At 44.6% G+C, this 21,696-nt stretch overlaps 1 protein-coding gene and 1 pseudogene across 1 annotated transcript in view; both read left to right on the top strand.

Annotated features, from left to right (window-relative positions):
• The window catches only part of DLEC1 (DLEC1 cilia and flagella associated protein), a 104,350-nt gene that overhangs the window by 47,856 nt on the left and 34,798 nt on the right, over positions 1–21,696 (top strand). Inside the window, exons 9-12 of the mRNA XM_060022182.1 lie at positions 17,871–17,958; positions 18,489–18,662; positions 19,298–19,434; positions 20,923–21,015. Coding sequence (XP_059878165.1) covers positions 17,871–17,958; positions 18,489–18,662; positions 19,298–19,434; positions 20,923–21,015 — 492 coding nt within the window. The remainder of the gene's footprint in view (positions 1–17,870; positions 17,959–18,488; positions 18,663–19,297; positions 19,435–20,922; positions 21,016–21,696) is intronic.
• LOC132431626 (translation initiation factor eIF2B subunit delta pseudogene) lies at positions 14,111–15,681 on the top strand (annotated as a pseudogene).

The raw sequence follows: 21,696 nt of genomic DNA on the forward strand, positions 1-21,696 counted from the left end.
ATTGGCCTGTAATTTTCTTTTCGAAATATTTCGAAATATTTCGAAAATATTGGCCTGTAATTTTCTTTTTTGGTGGTGTCTTTGGTTTGGGTATCAGGGTGATGGTGGCTTCATAGAATATCTTTGGGAGTGTTCCCTCCTCTTCGGTTTTTTGGAAGAGTTTAAGAAGGACTGATATGAGTTCTTTGTATGTTTGGTAGAATTCTGGTCCTGCACTTTTGTTTGTAGGGAATTTTTAAATTACAGATTCTATTTCCCCTCTAGTGATTAGTCTGTTCAAATAATCTATTTCTTCTTGATTCAGTTTTGGTGGGCTTTATGTTTCTAGAACCTTGTCCATTTCTTCTAGGTTGTTGAATGTGTTGGCATATAATTGTTGATAGTATTCCCTTACAGTTTTTTGTATTTCTGCACTATCAGTTGTTATGTCTCCTTTTTCATTTATTATTTTGTTTATTTGTGTTCTCTCTCTTTTTCTCTTGGTGAGCCTGGCCAGAGGTTTGTCAATCTTGTTTACCCTTTCAAAGAACCAGCTCTTAGTTTTATTGATTTTTTTCTATTATTTTTTTAATCTCTATTTTATTTATTTCCTCTCTGGTCTTTATTATTTCCTTCCTTCTGCTGACTTTAGTTTTTTTTAAATTCTTTTTCTAATTCTTTTAAGTGGTAGTTTAGGTTATTTGAGATTTTTCTTGTTTTGGAAGGAAGAACTATATTGCTATGCATGTCCCTCTAAGAACCACTTTTGCTGCATCCCACAGATTTTGTATGGTTGTGTTTGCATTGTCATTTGTCTCAAGGCATTTTTAAATTTTCTCTTTGGTTTCATCATTGATCCATTGGTTCTTTAGTAGCATGTTGTTCCGTCCCCATGTAATTGTTTTTTTCTCCTTTCTTTTTCTGTGGTTGATTTCTAGTTTCATGCCATTGTGGTCAGAAAAGATGCTTGAGGTAATTTTTATACTTTTAAATTTGTTGAGGTTAGTTTTGTGCCCTAGTATGTGGTAAGTCCTAGAGAATGTTTCATGTGCACTTGAAAACAGTGTGTTCTGGTTTTTTTGGATGTAATGTCCTGAAAATATCAATTAAGTCTATCTGTTCTATTGTATCATTTGGGATCTCTGTTGCCTTATTGATTTTCTGTCTAGATCTGTCCATTGATGTGAGTAGGGTGTTAGTCTCCTACTATTATTGTATTCCTGTCAGTTTCTCCCTGTCTGTTAGTATTTGTTTTATATATTTGGGTGCTCCTATATTAGGTGCATATATGTTGACGAGTATAAAATCCTCTTCTTGTATTGATCCTTTTGTCATTATATAGAGTCCTTCTTTATCTTTCTTTATGGCTTTTGTTTTATGTTTTTTAAGTTTTTAAAAAAATATTTATTTGGCTGTGTTGGGTCTTAGTTGCAGCACACGGGATCTTCATTGCAGAGTGCGGGATCTTTAGTCGCAATGCGTAGGATCTTTTAGTTGCGGCATGCAGGATCTCTAGTTGCAGCATGTGAACTCTTAGTTGCAGCATGTGGGATCTAGTTCCCTGACCAGAGATAGAACCTGGTCCCCCTGCATTGGGAGCGTGGAGTCTTAGCCACTGGACCACCAGGGAAGTCCCTCTCTCCATTCTAGCTGCTGCAAACCAGTTGCTGCATTCTCCTCCAAGGCTCTGAAGCTCCCCTGCTCTCCTGGCTGAGCTCCCCGCTGGTGAGGGGACTTCCCAGCATGCAGGAATCTTTTCTCTTTCACAACTCCCTCCCAGGGTTGCAGGTCCCATTCCGATTCCCTTCTCACTGTCTTTTTCTTTTCTTTTATTTTTTGCTTTTTTCTTTTGTCCTACCTGGTAATGTGGAGATTTTCTTGCCCTTTCAGAGGTCTGAGGTCTTCTGCCAGTGTTCAGTAGATATTGTGTGAGAATTGTTCCACGTGTAGATGTATTTTTGATGTATTTGTGGGAGGAGGTGAGCTTCACATCCTTGATGAGCTACTCCACCATCTTGATCCTGGACCTGATGAAACCTTTTAAATTAAAAAAATATGAATGAGAATTAGGTTTTTTCACTGTTGCAAAAAGAAGTTACATATAAGGAAAAGGGGAATGCTAGAATGAACTCTATGGTGCTAGATTGTATTTGGAAGTGTAAATATGGATTCATGGTTTAAAAATATAGGTGTGTATGTTGGGGATAACACATACACACAGTTGGATAAATACAAGAATAAATGTAGATGTATGTGAATGTGTTGGTTAGTACACATGCATATGTTTCTTGGCTGTATCCACTAGAGAGAGAGAAATAATGACACCCTAGTAGCATTTAGCACACCTGTTCTATGGATCTTGGTTTCTAAGTACTATTTTCCAAAAAAAGGAACCCAGGGCTCATTGGAAAACTGTTTGATTCCAGGGTTGAGGCAGGGAAAATAGGAAATGAATGTAGAGCATCTTGTGGTGCCAGAAAGTAAGGAAGTGCTAGAGAGAGAGAGAAAAAGAGAGAGAGTGTGTGTGTGAGTAGGGGAGAGGGCATGTCAGAAGGACACAGAGCTCCCAATGGCCAAAAGAGAAACAGCTCAAGCAACAAAACAAATAATAATGTTATTAGATTATAACCCAAAGAGTAAAGTAAATATCCATGAGTCCATACTAATATAAGTAAATATCTGAATAAATAAATGGGAGAAAAGGGACAACTCTTTGTTATGAAAGAATTCTAATTAATAATGTAGAAAGAATGAGAATTTAAAAATCATCATTAGGGACTTCCCTGGTGGCACAGTGGTTAAGAATCCGCCTGTCAATGCAGGGGACACAGGTTTGATCCCTGGTCTGGGAAGATCCCATATGCCATGGAGCAACTAAGCCCATGCGCCACAACTACTGAGCCTGTGCTCTAGATCCTGTGCGCCACAACTACTGAGCCTGCGTGCCACAACTATGAAGCCTGCACACTCTAGGGCCCGCATGCTGCAACTGCTGAGCCCGCATGCTGCAACTACTGAAGCCTGCATGCCTAGAGCCTGTGCTTTACAACAAGAGAAGCCACTGCAATGAGAAGCCCGCTCATCACAATGAAGAGTAGCCCCCGCTTGCCATGACTAGAGAAAGCCTGCGCGCAGCAGCAAAGACCCGACACAGCCTAAATAAATAAATAAATAAATAAATAAGAAAAAACCCACACTAAAAAAAAATTTAACCATTAACTATCACACTAATAAAATCTGCAGGCAAGACATACTAATAGATGCTAAAATTATTGGGTAGAAGTGTGAGCAGAAGCATAATTCCATAGTCTCTCCCCAAATATTTAGCAATTACAAAGGAAAAATAGTAACTGTACAGTAGAGAATCCTGGAAGACACCAATTTAACCAAGTGGTTAAGGTTACCATCACCACTAATAGGACACATCAATAGCATATAACCCCGATATGATATACCGGGAAGGGCACATCACTTTTGTGGTATTCCTACAAATAATGCACAACCTCAGTCCATTCATGAGTAATCATCAGAGAACTCAAACTGAAGGACACACTGTAGAGAGACATTCTACAAAATAACTGACCCGTACTCTTTAAAAGGCTCAAGGTCATGGAAGGTCACAGACAACAAGGAAAGATTGAGAAACTGTCACAAGTTGGAGGAGACTAAGAAGATATGACAGCCTAATGCAACTGCAGATCCTGGATTGGATCCAGGAATAGAGAAAGGATGTTAGTGGACAAACTGGAGAAGTCCACATAAATTCTTTCTTTCGTTAATATATGGTACCAACCTTAATTTCTTAGTTTTGGTCATTGTTCTGTTGTTATCTAAGATGTTAACATAAGGGGAAGCTAGATGAAGAGTTTATGGGAACTCTCTGGATTATTTCTGCAACTCTTGTAAATCTAATATCTCAAAATAAAGCACTAAAAATATGTATTCTGTGGAGACTTCCAGTTATGGCAATGTTGTATGTAAATAACCTGAGGAATCTACAAAAAAAAAAGAAAATTCTGGAACTGAAATGAAGTACTCAATAGAAGGCTTAACAGCAAATTAGACACAGATGAAGGGAAGACTTGCAGATATGTCAGTAGAAATGATCCAGGCTGAAGTATAAAGAGAAAAAAGATGAAGGAATATAGAAAACGACGTTAAAAAATATGGAGCATAGTAAACAGGTCTGTTATGTAATTGAAGCCCCAGAAAAAGAGGAGACAATGTCACAGAAGCAGTATTTGAAGAAAAAATAGTTGAGAATGATCCAAAAGTAATGAAGAGTTCAAGCCATAGAGTAAAACACTAACAACCCTAAGAAGGATAAAATAAAGAAACTGTACCTTATGCATATACTTATATACATATACTTACACATTATAGTAAAATTCTGCTCTAAAGACAGGGTTTGGGGAGGATCTTAAAGCATCTAGAGAAAAAAGACCCACTGCCTTCTAACAGTAATGACAGAAGCTAGAAAATATTGGAATGGAAGCTTCAAAGTGATGAGAGAAAATAACTTTCAATCTAGAATTCTAAACCTAGTGAAAATTTTCTTTAAAAGTGAAAATAAGGAATTCCCTGGGAGTCCAGTAGTTAGGACTCAGTGCTTTCACTGCCAAGGGCCTGGGTTCAGTCCCTGGTCGGGGAACTAAGATATTGCAAGCCACACGGTGTGGTGAAAAAAAAAAAAAAGAAGATAAAATGAAGACATTCTCAGACAAACAAAAACTAGTAATTCATTACCAGATAATAATAATTCATCACCAGAAGACCTGAACCAAAGGAATTCTTCAGTCGGAAGAAAAGTCTACCATATGGGAGTAGAGAAATATAAGAATGAAGAGCAACAGTAAGGGTAAACTTGTTAAGACATGTAAATTAATATTAAATGTAACATAACCATAATAATAATGTAGTTATTATTAATAATTATATGTTATTTAAATATATGTAGAATTAAAAACATAACTATACCCCAAAAGTGGGAGGGGTAAGTGGATTTAAAGTGTTCCAAGATCCTTGGATTCTCTTGGAAGTGTATAAGTGCTAATTAATATGGAAACTTTAATAATTTAAGGTTGCTTGTTGTAATCTCTGGGCTAATCATTATTCAAATAGTAAAATGATATAAAAATAATAAGGTAATGGGGGAAATGGAATTTTTAAAAAATATTTGATTAATAGAAGATAAGAAATGAAAAATGAACATGGGGGATAGTACAAATAGAAAATAAAAACATGGTAGATTTATACTCAAAAAATTTTTTAACATCTTTATTGGAGTATAATTGCTTTACAATGTTGTATTAGTTTCTGCTGTATAACAAAGTGAATTAGCTATATTATACTCAAATTTGTTGATAATTACATGAAGTAATTAAATGGACCAAGTACTTCAATTAAAAAAGAAGAATCAGGAGGGACTTCCCTGGTGATGCAGTGGCTAAGACTCCTCCTGCCAATGCAGGCAACACGGGTTTGAGCCCTGGTCCAGGAAGATCCCACATGCCACAGAGCAACTAAGCCCATGCGCCACAACTACTGAGCCTGTGCACTAGAGCCCACGAGCCACAACTACTGAGCCCACGTGCTACAACTACTGAAGCCCATGCACCTAGAGCCCTAGAGCCCACACTCCACAACAAGAGAAGCCACCACAATGAGAAGCCTGCGCACCACAGTGAAGAGTAGCCCCCGCTCGTAGCAACTAGAGAGGGCCTGCGTGCAGCAATGAAGACCCAACGCAGCCAAAAATAAATACATACATACATAAATATTTTTTTTAAAAAAAAAGAAGGATCAGGGAATTCCTGGTGGTCCAGTGGTTAGGACTCCCTGCTTTTACTGCCAAGGGCACGGGTTCAATTCCTGATTGGGGAAGTAAGATCCTGCAAGCCACGCAGTATGGCCAAAAAAAAAAGAGAGAAGGATCGTCAGACTGGGTAGAAGAACAAAAACCAACTAAATGCTGCTAACGTGAGATAACCTTTAAAAATAAGGATATAGGGCTTCCCTGATGGCGCAGTGGTTAAGAATCTGCCTGCCAATGCAAGGGACGCAGGTTCGAACCCTGGCCAGGGAAGATCCCACATGCTGCGGAGCAACTAAGCCCGTGTGCCACAACTACTGAGCCTGAGCTCTAGAGCCCACAAGCCACGACTACTGAGCCCACGTGCCACAACTACTGAAGCCTGCACGCCTAGAGCCTGTGCTCCGCAACAAGACAAGCCACGACAATGAGAAGCCTGTGCACCGCAACGAAGAGTAGCGTGCACTCACCACAACTAGAGAAAGCCTGCGCACAGCAACAAAGACCCAACACCGCCAAAAATAAATAAATGAATAAATTTATTAAAAATTTTTCCAAAAAATAAAAAAATAAATAAAAATAAGCATATAAATCCCCACTGTAATGTCTGTTACACACAAACTGTTGTGGGTTCCTGCCAGCCTTGAAAAAAATGATCTGAATTTCTTTCTCCTAAAAAAAAAAAAAAAGGATACTAAAAGATTGAAAATATAAGGATGGAAAAAGATATAATCAGACAAACCTTAACCAAAAGAAAACTGGTGGGACTTGCCTGGCAGTCCAGTGATTAAGACTTCGCCTTCCAATGCAGGGACTGTGGGTTTGATCGCTGGTCAGGGAGCTTAGATCCCACGTGCCTCATGGCCAAAAAACCAAAACATAAAACAGAAACAATATTGTAACAAATTCAATAAAGACTTTAAAAATGATTCACATCAAAAAGAAGATCTTTAAAAAAAAAGGTAAAAAACTGGTGTGGCTATGCTAATATCAGAGAAAGTAGACATTAAGTCAAGAAGCATTAGTAGAAATAAAGAAAGAAGAGGGACATTTTATACTGATCAAAGTTTTTTTAAAAATCCATCCAAAAGGTACAACTATTTAAAATCTAGGGACTCCCCTGGTGGCACAGTGGTTAAGGATCCACCTGCCAGTACAGGGGACACGGGTTCGAGCCCTGGTCTGGGAAGATCCCACATGCTGCGGAGCAACTAAACCCATGAGCCACAACTACTAAGCCTGCGCTCTAGAGCCTGCAAGCCACAACTAATGAGCCTGTGTGCCACAACTACTGAAGCCTGCGTGCTTAGAGCCTGTGCTCCGAAACAAGAGAAGCCACTGCAATGAGAAGTCTGCACACCACAACAGAGAGTAGCTCCCGCTCACCGCAACTAGAGAAAGCCCGTGTGCAGCAATAAAGACCCAATGCAGCCAAAAATAAATTAATTAATTAATAAAAAAGAAAATAAAGTCTATATACACTAATGACCTAGCCTCAAAATATATAAGCAGGACTTCCCTGGTGGCGCAGTGGTTAAGAATCTGCCTGCCAATGCAGGGGACACGGTTGAGCCCTGGTCCAGGAAGATCCCACAAGCCGCAGAGTAACTAAGCCCATGAGCCACAACTACTGAGGCTGCACTGTAGAGCCCATGGGCCACAACTACTGAGCCCTCGTGCCACAACTATTGAAGCCCGCACACCTAGAGCCCATGCTCTGCAACAAGAGAAGCCACCTCAATGAGAAGCACGCACACCACAACGAAGAGTAGCCCCTACTCACCGCAACTAGAGAAAGCCCGTGTGCAGCAACGAAGGCCCAACACAGCCAAAATTAAATAAGTAAATAAATTTATATTAAAAAAATTATATATATAGGCAAAATTTTACAAGTCTAGAAGAAAAACAAACAATAATAAACATGAGATTTTCACATTCTTTTCTCAAAAACTTAAAGGGCAGGTAGACAAAAATATCAGTAAGCACACAGAAGAATTGAACAATATAATTAACAAACTATATCTTATTGAGTTATATACAACACTGTACTCAGCAATTGCAATGTACAATTTCTTTAAAAGTATACTTGGAACATTTACCAAAATTGTCTATGTGCTGGATCATAAAGGAATTAACAAATTTCAAAGGACTGAAAGCATATAGAGCTTGAACTAAGTAGACTGAATAACGAATATATAACTAGAAACTCCCCCACATATTTGGAGATTAAGCAATTCGTTACTAGATACATGAGTCAAAGAAGTCATAACGGAAATTAGAAAATAGAAAATAATGAATGATCATCTTTAAATGATACATCACAGCTTATGGGATGCAGCTAAAGACATGCTTAGAGGAAAATGTATAGACTTATGTTCACATATTAGAAAAGAAATAGGGCTTCCCTGGTGGTACAGTGGTTAAGAATCCGCCTGCCAATGCAGGGGACACGGCTTCGAGCCCTGGTCCAGGAAGATCCCACATGCCGCGGAGCAGCTAAGCCTGTGCGCCACAACTACTGAGCCCGCGTGCCTAGAGTCCATGCTCTGCAACAAGAGAAGCCACCACAATGAGAAGCCCACACACCACAACGAAGAGTAGCCCCCACTCGTCGCAACTAGAGAAAGCCCACGCTCAGCGACAAAGACCCAACGCAGCCAAAAGTAAATAAATAAATTAAATTAATTTAAAAAAAGAAATAGTCTGAAAATCAGTTACCTAGGTATACATCTCAAAAATTAGAAACGAATAGCAAATTAAGCCCAAAGAAGCTGGAAAGAAGGAAATAATAAAACAAGAACACATTTTAATTAAATAGAAAACAAATATAGTGTAGGATCAGCAAAGCCAAAAGTTAATTCTTTGAAAAGATTAGTAAAATTGCTTAGTCCCTGGCAAAACTGATCAAACTGAGAGAAGGTAAAAATTACCAGTGTCAGGGGAAATAAAGACATCATTATGGATCCTACAGACATTAGAAAGATAACAAGAGGTTTATGAACAACTTTATGCTTAGAAATTTGAAAATGTAGATGAAATAGTCATAATTTTAAAAATTTTGTGAAAGCAATGATAACAGCAAAAGGATAAACATGAAGGTATAAAAGAGGACATCAAAATTATAAAATTTGGGGAGGAGAGTAAGAAAATGTAGAACCGACCCCACCATATCTCCGAGGTGTGCCTGTACCCCACATTGTACTAGCTCATGAGGGCTGATCATGCACATCTCTTTCCAGCTCTGTGCTCAGGGATGTCACATTGGTATCTTGAAATTGACCATATTGAGGGTTTTTACACCACAGAAATCAGCCAATATTACCAAGTCAGGACTCTCCCCACCCCAAGAACTGGTCGTTAAACATTTGCCAGCACACTACAGAATACATTATACTCATGAATTGGAAGACTCATTGAGAGAGGAATTAGTGATCTGCATACTCATTTAATGAATAATAGCCAATACACTGTTGTCAGTGAGCAAAGGCAAAAAGAATTTATAACTGAGAGGGGAGAGGAAAAACTTTAGTCTGGGAACAGTGAATCTTGTCTGCATATTTTGGGGGTAAGAAAGAGGCCAGTTTGGGAGTCTATTCTTAAGCAGTCTGAATAATGATATCAAAACAGTTTCAGGGGCTTCCCTGGTGGCACAGTGGTTGAGAGTCCACTTGCCGATGCAGGGGACGCGGGTTCGTGCCCGGGTCCGGGAAGATCCCACATGCCGCGGAGCGGCTGGGCCCATGAGCCATGGCCGCTGAGTCTGCGCGTCCGGAGCCTGTGCTCCGCAACGGGAGAGGCCACAACAGTGAGAGGCCCGCATACTGGAAAAAAAAAAAAAAAAAGTTTCAGGATTTTTAAAATGAATTTTCCAGAAAACCTTGCAAAATTAATTGTGGAGTATATGTGACAGACTGTGTCTTCCAGTGTCCTTTATTAGTGTTCTTTATCTTAGTTAGGCCAGGTCTGCACCATTTCCCTCAAAAATTTCTCAACTCCCCCCATTTTGGTCAAAAGTCCCTGGTGTAGAGGATTTAAACCTAAGGGCTTTAGTCTGTGATGCAGAATCATTATTGGATGTCAGTTTGATCTTGGGGGTATAACAACATTTAAACACCTGAGTGTCAAACACAATGTGAATATTATAACAGACATTTGGAACATATTTTGTGTCCAATTTTTGGATAAGTGTAGGTCCAGTCAGGAGAATATATATTAAAGACAAGATTGGTCAATTTTAGTTAAGTAATTGGTTTTTTCACCCCCTATGATTAATTGATCATTTCATCTTTTTCAAAATATGTATCCAGGTACTGTAAACTATTGGCTATTGTATAGTGTTCATTTTTTTGGTGAGAGCACATCTATTTAGAATCATTCTACTTAATGAAGTTTTGTTCATCTAGCCTAAAATGAGTTATTTAAAGTCAGTATTCATTCTGCTTCTGAAATTATCTCAGATTTGTCCAGTGGGAGCCTTACACGTTGTCTCCCGTGTTCTTTTGATATGACCTAGCAGTTTCTTGAGCGCTTCCTTACATTCTGCCATCACAAGATGTTCCAGGCTAATCTTGTACTCTCTTTGTCCCAGTTCTGAAATCAGTTTCTAAGAAGCCCTGGTTCCTTTTAGTGGAGAATGGTATTTAGAAACCGAGATCTAAGCACTAGATCTGCTACTAGCTACTGGGATGTCATTGCTTCTAAGTCCTTTAAATGGATAGAGGTGGGGAAAAATAACAATTTCAGAGGTCCATCTATATATATATGTAAATATATATGTACCCATAAACATGCATATATCCATATCCATGTGCTTACATATTTAAAAATCATGACTTCATGCTGATTCCTCTAACTACAGTCTAATTCCACAGTGCATCCTCCCATTCCACGCCTATAGCTCCCTCCACCCACAGTCATCTGAAGAATCTTGGAATAACATTCTACTTGTGGAAGTCTCTGCATCTAGTTTAGTGAGTCTCAGGGTCAGATCACCGCAGTGACTGCATGTCCAGTTGCAGGATTCTAAATATTTATACTGTGGGAGGCATACAGCCCAGATGTATTAATGTTCTGGGACTTAAGAACAGCATTTGTGGTTAAAAGTACTTGATAGAAGAAAACAAAGAAAGAAAGTACTTAACATGGTCCCTTCCAGCATGGTTTTAAGGGTAACTTTCATTGGAGTCTCTTTTAATATGTTCAGTGTTCCAGTTACTGTAACCATGTAACACATTGCCCCCAAGACTTGGCAGCGTGAAACAGCAGTTTGCTTTCTGATCAGATAGGACACAGCTAGGAGAGTTTATCTCTACTCTGTGATATCTGGGGCCGAAGCCGAGAGACTGGGGCCAAAGTCTCATTCACTCACACGTGTGGTGGTTGGTGCTGGCTTTCAGCTGAGACCTCAGTTCCTCTGCCTGAGGCTTCTCCACCTCAGCTAGTTCCTTTCCTTTCCCTTCCCTTCCTCAGAGCACAGTGGCTGGTTTCCCCAGGGCAAGCCTCCCCCAAAGAGAAACGCAGTCTGCCACTGTCCGTTATATAAATTGAATTGTATCTAGTGATGTCTCTTAGAAATGCACCTTGCATCTGTTGGGCATATGACTGTGTGCCTAAGTTATTTACCCAGCTAAACTATAAAGTTTAAGGATAAAAACATTTTCAAATTTGCCAAGTCTTTAAAAATGTATGTCCCATGCACCCTTTCTCAGGAAACTCTTAGGGAACATGCTCCCCTATATAAGTGAGTAAACCAAGGAAGAGGAAGGCTTGATGTGTGGGAAACGAGAGATCCAGCATAGGAGAGACATGCAGGAAAGGCCCAGGTCAGTAATGATTAAGGAGCTCTGTAGTTACTGCTGGTACAAAGCTTAACAACTTAAAACAACAATTTTATCGTGCTTGTAGATTCTTTGGATCAGAAATTCTGACAGGGCACAATGGGAATGGCTTGTTCCATGATGTTTGGAACCTAGCTGGAAAAAGTCAGTGACCAGGGGTAACCTGAAAGATGGGGCTGGAACTCTCTGAGGCATTTTCACTCACAGAGTAGTTGATGTTAGTTGTCTGTCGAGGGTGCTAACAGAGCACATGCACATGTATTCTCCATGTGGCCTGGGCTTCCTCACAGAATGGCTACCTCAGGGTAATCAGGCAGCTCAAAGTGAGTGATCAGAGCTTCGAAGTGAGTATTCTAGCAAGTAAGGGGGAGGTTGCATCATTTTTTTTTTTTTTTTGGCTGTGTTGGGTCTTTGTTGCTGCACTCAGGTTTTCTCTAGTTGCGGCGAGCAGGGGCTACTCTTTGTTGCAGTGCACTGGCTTCTCATTGCAGTGGCCTCTCTTGTTGCGGAGCACGGGCTCTAGGCACCTGGGCTTCAGCAGTTGCGACACAAGGGCTCTAGAGCGCAGGCTTGGTAGTTGTGGCACACGGGCTTAGTTGCTCCACGGCATGTGGGATCTTCCCAGACGAGGGCTCGAACCCATGTCCCCTGCATTGGCAGGCGGATTCTTACTTAACCACCACGCCACCAGGGAAGCCCCTTAAGATTTAATTTTATTTTTATTTCTTTGGCTGCGTTGTGTCTTTGTTGCTGTGCGCGGGCTTTCTCTAGTTGCGGTGAGCGGGGGCTACTCTTTGTTGTGGTGTGCGGGCTTCTCATTGCAGTGCCTTCTCTTGTTGCAGAGCATGGGCTATAGGCATGTAGGCTTCAGTAGTTGTGGCACACGGGCTCAGTAGTTGTGGCACGCAGGCTCTAGAACTCAGGCTCAGTAGTTGTGGCGCATGGGCTTAGTTGCTCCGCGGCATGTGAGATCTTGCCAGACCAGGGCTCTAACCCATGTCCCCTGCATTGGCAGGTGGATTCTTATCCACTGTGCCACCAGGGAAGTCCCTGCATCACTTTTTATGACCTAACCTTGGAGGTTCGTTTCCCTTGGAATACATGAGAAAGTCATTACTTCCTCTGCATTGCTGTAGGTTACAAATGAGTCACTAAGTTTAGCCCAGATTCGAGGGGAAGCTACATAGATAGACCTCACCTCTCAATGGAAGGACTGTCAAAGAACTTCTTGATGTGTCTGAAAACTGCTACAGGGGTTGTCCTGTCCTGGGTCATAGCAGTAGGTGTAGCAAGCAACCAGTCCAGATTAAAAGAGGCCAGAGGCTCTAGGAAGGGTTGACTTGTGGGGGTGACACTGATAAGAGTCCCTGATACATCTGGACATCTTGGAAGGAAATTTGTAGGGTAGTGGAAAGAGATTAAATTATTGATAAGTACAAACCAAACAAAATAATTGGTTGATTAACTTTCGGAAAAACAAAAATTGTATAAGGGAGAATTTCATGCTCAGCTGTGAATAGCATTTACATAGCAACAATAATGTAAACATTACTGATCTAACCGTGAGTGTGATGTAACTTACATCGGGAAGATGAGGGAGAAGAAGGGTATGGCATGCGATGAGCTGGCTAAGGGTGAGGAAAGAGAGAATATCCATATCACCCATCCATAATTAATGCCTAAAACTGAAAAAAAAAAAATTAGCATGCCATCTGGAGCCACGGAAGTAAATTCCAAAATAATCAGCTAAAGGAGGAAAAAGTGTTTGTGGTTGGGTGTGGGAAATGGCAGGGGTAGAGGCAGGGGAAGAGGGCAGGATTTCTATTTTCGAAATTTTGTAGAACTCCTTGCCTCTTTAAACTATGTGGTTATCCAACTTCGATGAAAATAGCTTAAAAAGAAAACTTTTTACTGAAAGAAACTCCATGCCCAGATCATTTTACAGGTATACACCATCAAACATTCAAGCTAATCCTGATCTTATATAAACTGTCAGAGACTACAAAAAGAAGGAACATACCCTCATTCTTAGGTAATGAGCCTGCTATGGTCTGAATGTTTGTGTCCCTCCAAAATTCGTATGTTGAAATCCTAACCCTCAAAGATGATGGTATTAGAAGGTGGGGCCTTGGGGAGGTGCTTAGGTCATGAGGGTGAAGCCTTCGTGAATGGGATTAGTGCCTTTCTGAAGAGGCTCTAGAGAGATCCCTTGCCCCTTCTGCCACTTGAGGACACAGTGAGAAGGTGCCAGCTGTGAATGGAAGAGGGCCCTCACCAAAACACAGCCATGCTGGCATCTTGATCTTGGGCTGTCCAGCCTCCAGAACTGTGAGAAATACATTCCTGTTGTTTATAAGTCACCCAGTTTTATGTCATTTTGGACTAAGAGCCTAATGTTACCTTGACACCAAAGCCAAATAAGGAGCTCTGACAATGAAAGTCATAAGCCAGTTTTGCTTAAGAACATAAGCCCGGGAGGATGATGGCTGCCGTGGCCGTGGCTGTTCGCGAGGACTCGGCATCTGGGATGAAGGCGGAGCTTGTTCCTCGGCCTGGGGCAGGGGGGAGGGAGATGACCCAAGAAGAAAAGCTGCAGCTTCGGAAGGAAAAGAAACTGCAGAAGAAGAAATGGAAGGAGGAAAAGGGGGAAGAACCAGAAACTGGCTCTGCTGTATCTGCAGCCCAATGTCAAGGCCCGACCAAAGACCTGCCTGGACTGGACAGTCAGTTGGGCAGTGCCAAGGAGAAAGTTCCAGCAGGTGGGAGTAAGGCTGAACTTCGAGCTGAAAGGCGGGCCAAGCAGGAGGCTGAGCGGGCCCTGAAGCAGGCAAGAAAAGGGGACCAAGGAGGGCCACCTCCTCAGGCCTGCCCCAGCACAGCTGGAGAAACCCCCTCAGGAGTGAAGGGTCTACCCGAGCAGAGTCAGGCTGATGACTCCACGCTTCTGAGGAGGCTTGTTAAAAAACCAGAACGACAGCAGGTTCCTACACGAAAGGATTATGGACCCAAAGTCAGTCTCTTCTCCCACCTACCCCAGCACAGCAGACAGAACTCTCTGAGCCAGTTTATGAGCATCCCATCCTCTGTGACCCCCCCAGCCGTGGTGCGACTTGGCCTGCAGTACTCCCAGGGCCTGATCAGTGGCTCCCATGCCCAGTGCATTGCCTGCTTCGTGCCTTGCAGCAGGTGATTCAGGACTACACCCCACCTCCCAGTGAAGAACTGTCAAGGGACCTAGTGAATAAACTAAAGCCCTACTTCAGCTTCCTGACTCAGTGCCGTCCCCTGTCGGCGAGCATGTACAACGCCATCAAGTTCCTTAACAAGGAGATCACGGGTGTGAGCGGCTCCAAGCGGGAAGAGGAGGCCGAGTCAGAACTTCGAGCAGCCATCGGACCATATGTGCAAGAGAAGATTGTGCTTGCAGCTCAGGCAATCTCACGCTTTGCTTATGAGAAGACCAGTAATGGAGATGTGATCCTGATATATAGATGCTCATCTCTGGTATCACGAATTCTTCAGGAGGCTTGGGCTAAGGGCGGGCGGTTTCGGGTGGTAGTGGTGGACAGCCGGCCACAGCTGGAGGGAAAGCACACGCTACGTTCTCTGGTCCGTGCTGGGGTCCCTGCCTCCTACCTGCTGATTCCTGCAGCTTCCTTTGTGCTCCCAGAGGTTTCTAAGGTGCTGTTGGGAGCTCATGCACTCCTGGCCAACAGGTCTGTGATGTCACGGGTAGGGACAGCACAGCTGGCCCTGGTGGCACGGGCCCATAATGTGCCAGTGCTGGTCTGCTGTGAAACATACAAGTTTTGCGAGCGTGTGCGGACTGATGCCTTTGTCTCTAATGAGCTAGATGACCTTGACGATCTGCTGTGTGAGCGAGGAGAACGTGTGGTCCTGGCTGACTGGCAGAACCACTCGTCCCTATGGTTGTCGAATCTGGTCTATGATATGACCCCCCCAGAACTGGTGGATCTGGTGATCACGGAGCTGGGCATGATCCCTTGCAGTTCTGTACCTGTTGTGCTGCGAGTCAAGAGTAGTGACCAGTGAGTGGAGGGACACAGGGTCAATAAATGACATACTCCCTACACTTAAAAAAAAACAAAAAACATAAGCCCAGTCTCATCCCCCAGCCTTTTGGAGCTGTGAGAGGGCTTGTCTGTCCTGAGATGGGGAGCAGAATGGGATGCTGGCTGTGAGTGCTGGAGGCTAAGGAGTTGTGGTAGGAATAAAGATCTGTACCTTATATGCCAGGGGCTTATTATGTTTCCTATAATTTCATTTTTGTTTTCTTTCCATATTTTGGTAAATTTAAAAGACATTTGAAACAAACAAAAAAAAAGAACATAGGTTCAGAAATATTAAGTAAAAAACCAAGCAAGAAGAAACACGCACACACACACACACACACACACACACACACACACACACACACACACACACACACACACACACACACACACACACACACACACACACACACACACACACACACACACACACACACACACACACACACACACACACCCCAGGAGCAAATTGAGTGTAACCCAGGAATGCAAGGGATGTCTTCACAGTGGCCCTTGAGTTGGCAGTTGGCTGCCCTGAGCCTGTCAATTTTTTCCTCCATGGCTTCCAGTGCTGTTACGGAAAGCCAGCCCACTGTGCAATCCGTGTACTTACTGTCTTCCCAGACCTTGCAACCGCGCCGTAGCTACCACGTTTCAATGCCCGCCTGCACCTCATTTAAGTCGACCATGGGTGAAAGCCTTAGTAATCTCAGGGGTCATCACACCCTACTTCCCACCAGCTAGAGTTCTGATCGCTGCCAGACTGGGGAGAAAGCCAACTCCAGAATCACATCCTAAGGGTCTGCTGTTTTAGGACCTTTCTGACGCAAAGTGTCATAGCCTGGGTTCCCCATAATGCGGAGTCTGAGGTGGTGAGATTTTGTGCTGTCATTTACAATTCCAGGGAGGAGTGAGGAAAGGGGATGGAAGGAGGCAGAACCAATACAAGAATTACTGAGCTGACTTCCAGAAAGTGCAGTTGATTATTTTATCTTGTGAGACATCCCTTCATAAACTGCTGGATCCCGCCCCTTATTGCTTGGGGGTTTGCCTTGTGTGGCTGGGAGCAAGACTCTCTGGAGGCCTGCCTCAGTGGACATGAGGGGCAGCCACTGCCATGAACACCTCGATCCGTAATGACAGCAATGGCTGCAGCTAGCCCCGAGTCTGGAGAATAGCAGCAGATTGAGGGTATGGTGCCAGGGCTGTCCCGTGCACATGTGCAGACCTGAAGAGGCAAAACTGAGTTAGTATCCTTGCCATATGGAAAATAATTTAATCCCTACCTCCCTCCATAGCTGAAACAAAATACTTTCCAGCAAAGATCTCAAGCAAAAATTTAAGAAGAAAATATAGGAGATATAGAAAGATTTCTTGAAACTGAAGTATAAACCTTGAACAAAATGTTGATAAATTTTATATGAAAATTTTAGAAACTGTACGCCAAAAGGTAATACAAGTTATAAACTTATACAAGTTATATATTGGGTTGGCCAAAAAGTTCATTCGGGGTTTTCCGTTACGTCTTACAGAAAACTGAACCCAATATTTATACTTTATAAGGTATAACACACACCTTATAAAGAATTAGTACCCAGAATATATAAAGAATTCCTACAAATCAATACGAAAAAGACAAAGTACCCAATGGCAAGTTGGCACTACGAACAGACACATCACACAAGAGGAAGCCCAAATAGCAAATAAACATACGAAAAGATGCTCATCATCATTAATAACAGAGAAATAAAAATTAAAACTATAATATGGGTCTCTCCACACTTGGATCTGGTTCACAGGTGGATTGAGGCAATATGTTGTACTGGCCAAAAATGGATTTAAATGTTGATTTAGGCATACATACCTATGAAGACATGCTTCAAATTTATGGAGCTGTTTTCTGGTGGGAGGCTGGGGCAGGGCTTCATCTGTATTTTTAATGTTTTACTTCTTAAGCTGGGTGATGGAAACACGGCTTGTCATGTTATAATTTATACGTTTTTCCCAGTGTAATAGTTCACGAAACAGAAGGCAAAGGTGTGTGCATGTATGGAGTTCCTCTTCCGTGCCAGGTTCATTACATTTATCCCCCCACCCCCTTCCCATATTATTCAGTGAACCCCAGACTTCATAGCCTTTGTCCACACACGTCGCTTTGCCTTTGAACAGATGGTGATCTCGCTGCAGAACACCACGTCCACCAGCCACCACCTGCGAGTCCTCCCGCCGTCCACGCCCTACTTCGCTCTGGGATTGGGTGAGCTCAGGGTGGCAGCGGCCTGGGCGGCCTCAATATTGTGTACGGGCCTTGCCCCGGGTTACACGCCCACCAGGCCCTAGGGTGACTCCACAGCTGCACCCCTCGTGCTCCACAGAGGCCTCCTACCCACCCTCCACCGAAGGCCCCCAGTCTCGACAGCTCCTCCTCGGATCTCGTCCCTCCAGGCTCGGTTCTGCCCTCTCCTCGCCCTGCGCACTGTCACTGCCCTCAGCCAGGACCCCTGGTTCCTCACTTAGGCCATCACAGTGGCTTCCCAGCCAGGCTTCCTGCCTCCGTGACGCAGCGTTCTCCTGAAGAACAGCTCTGATCTTGTGTCCCACCCCCGGCAACCCCTGCAGAAGCCTCAAATACCTCTCTGCTGCCCACAAAATAAATGCTAAGCCATAGGAACAGGCATGGCCCCGCCTGACCGTTCCAGGTGGACCCTATCACTCCCCCCACTGCCCCAGGCCCTGGTCTTCTTACCTGGTCTCCAGAATCTCATTTGTCGCTTTTGTCACCCACAGGGATGTTCCCAGGAAAAGGTGGAATGGTGGCTCCTGGAATGACCTGCCAGTACACTGTCCAGTTTTTTCCCGACTGCCTTGGGGGTTTTGATGACTTTATTTTAGTGGAGACCCAGTCAGCACACACGCTGCTGATCCCCCTGCAGGCCCGGAGGCCGCCCCCAGTGCTGACGCGTGAGTGTGCTCTGCTCCCCCGGGATTCAGGGAGGGCTGGCGCCCCTATAAGGACCGCCTGCCCACAGGCCCTTCATGGCAGCACACAGCCTGTCCCCGGGACAGGGGCTTCTGGGTCCTGAGAAGGGACCTGCCAGAAGTTTGCGCACAGTCGTCCCGTGTCAGGCCCCGACTATCCTGCTTCCCGTGGAGGCTGACTCTGAGTGACACACATCGGGAGAGGAGGCCAGCATCCCAGCTGACCCCAGCCTAGGCGTCGCTGGCTCAGGGACACCCTGAGTGGGCCTGTGCCATGGCGAGGCAAGAAGGAGTGCCTGGAGCCCTCCATGGGTGTCACCTGTGTGGCCGTGGGGTGGCTGGCTTTGCCTGGACGCCCTCATTTACGAGTCCCTTCAGCTGGGCACAGGCTGCAAGCTGGGACTCTGACCACAACCCCCAGGGCCATGCCGGGTGGCACTGGCTGAAGCCCGAGCGCGTGGAGTCCTGAGGCGCCGCTGCCATGTGGGAGCAGGGGTGGGCCCGTCCCCATCCATCCCCCTCGCCCCTCCACAGCTGCTCTTAGCTCGGGCTGGGCCTCCGGAGAACAACAACAGGACTGTGCTGTTTCTCTTGCCCATCTTTTCTTGTGGCTGCAGTGTCGCCGGTGTTGGACTGTGGTTACTGCCTCATTGGGGGCATGAAGATGACCAGATTCATCTGCAAAAACGTGGGCTTCAGCGTGGGCAAGTTCTGCATTATGCCTAAGGAGAGCTGGCCGCCGCCAAGCTTCAGAGTGAGTGCTCACAGATTGCTACCTGGCAAAAGAGCAAATCCATCAAAGGAAATAACCCCTGTGAGGGACTTGCTCGAGTGCACCTGTGACTGGAAACAAACACACACACACACACACACACACACACACACACACACACACACACACACACACACACACACACACACACACACACACACAGAGAATTTTATAACCTCTCTCTCCAGCTGCCATGGTCCAGTGAGAATCAACATGTACAGAGACCAGCGCTGTAGTTCTTGTTACTCCCCTAATACCTGTGTGACCCTGGGCAGGTCCTGTCACCTCCCTTATCCTCCAAGGCCTGGCTCAAATGTCCCTGCATTCATTCATTCATTCATTCATTCTAGTAGCAAATGTTTGAGTATAGCAGAGGTCACAGATTGGCAGCTCTTTGGCTGAATTTTGTGGGTATATTTATTTGGCACAGGGCTTAAAAACATTTTTTGAGCCACCGTTTACAAATAGAGAGATTTCGGACTTCCTGGTGCCCCAGTGGCTAAGACTTCACGCTCCCAGTGCAGGGGGGCCGGGTTCAATCCCTGGTCAGGGAACGAGATCCCACGTGCTGCAGCTAAGACCCAGCGCAGCCAACCAACCAACCAACCAAATAAATAAATAAATATTTTTTTATAAATAGAGAGACTTCGTATAAAAATGTGCACTTCCAGTCTCTCTGAAACATTGGGTATGTGCAGCCCTGGGCCAGGATCCACTGTGGCCTGTCCGCTGGAGTTGAGAAGCAGGGGGTGTGCACATCCCCTCCTGTTTGCCCAGCTCTGCCCTCCCCGCCCCAGGGCAGCCAAGTGCTGACACCACTGATGGTCATGCTCACTCACAGTGTTATCTGACTCAGCGTAGAGATATTTTGCTGTACCTGTGTCTCCCGAAACAAGCGACAGATCCAGAGGACCACATGTTCCCAGACACACATTTCACTCATTTCTGTTACCTGCCGGGGTCCTGGAGGCATGGGTTTGCGTCCCTGGCATCTAAGTGGCTTCCTGTGTGGGCACCTGGGCTGCAGCTCTGCTAACAAGATGGCGGCGTCCCTTGACTCAGGTGCCCATGGCCAGGGGTGGGTTGAGGATGGAGGCCGATACAGAAGCCGGCACCAACCACACAGGCTGCTGTAGTAGGGAAAGGACTGTGCTTTGGGAGCCCACCTCCTGCTTTGCGTCTGAAACACTTGTCAGTGGCCTCGTACCTCCTGCCCGCAGGCAGCTCTTCGTGGGCGCCCTGTCTTGTACTCATCTTTAACCACCGGAAACCCATCCAGTGCCTGGTGCAGGTTGAGTGAGTGCTGGCTGAATGCATGAGCCTCGGTTTCTTCATGAACAGGAGACTGGATGATCCATTAAGACCCTTCAAGCCACAAAGTGGATGTTTGGAGGAGGGAAGTGTGTCACCTGAGCACGAGATTTTACAGTTTCTTCCACACTGTTGGGTCATCTTCTGCTTTTCTTTAAGGCTGTTGCAACCATCGGCTTTGTCGAGCAGCCTCCCTTTGGGATCCTGCCGTCAGTGTTTGAGCTGGCTCCGGGGCAGGCCGTATTCGTGCAGGTAGGTGATGAGACGCTAGCTTGTATTTCTTTATGATTGGTTCGCTGTTTCCTCAACTGCTCGCTTGATTTCATTTGCCTCTCTGTTTTTTTGTTTTTTGGGGCTTTTGGGGTTTTTTTTTGGCTGCCCCACACAGCATGTGGGATCTTTAGTTCCCGGACTAGGGCTTGAACCCGGGCCACCGCAGTGAAAGCACTGAGTCCTAACCACTGGACCGCCAGGGAATTCCCGCCTCTGTGTTTTCATGACCCAGATAGCCACTCCCAGGTCCCAGCCTTGGTAGCTTCTGTGTAGGAGCATGCTTTTGTATTCTGTGGGGTGATGTCATTTGACTCTCCTATGACCTCCCTCGCAGAGCAAGTGCAGAAAGCCCTAGCAATGCCACCACGATCCCTGAGAGTTGCTTGTCCACCCGTGAGCCTGCGGGTCACCTCTACTAACATCTGAGCTGCCTCCAGGATCTCCCCTCGGTCCTTCAGTCCGTCTTGGACCATCCCACCCCCTAAATCTGGTACCTTTGTTCTCTTTCCTGTTTTATCCTCAGTTATATGGTCAACAAGGCCCGCCTTCCTTAGGCCTCATCCTAAACCTCTGCGGAAGCTCCCAGAGTCTGACCTCTGGGATGTGGGCTCCTCCTTTCCTAACTGGCCCCTTTCCGGCATCCCTTGGGCCTGTCACACC

This window comes from Delphinus delphis, chromosome 10, assembly GCF_949987515.2.
Source record: "Delphinus delphis chromosome 10, mDelDel1.2, whole genome shotgun sequence".
Lineage (NCBI taxonomy): Eukaryota > Metazoa > Chordata > Mammalia > Artiodactyla > Delphinidae > Delphinus > Delphinus delphis.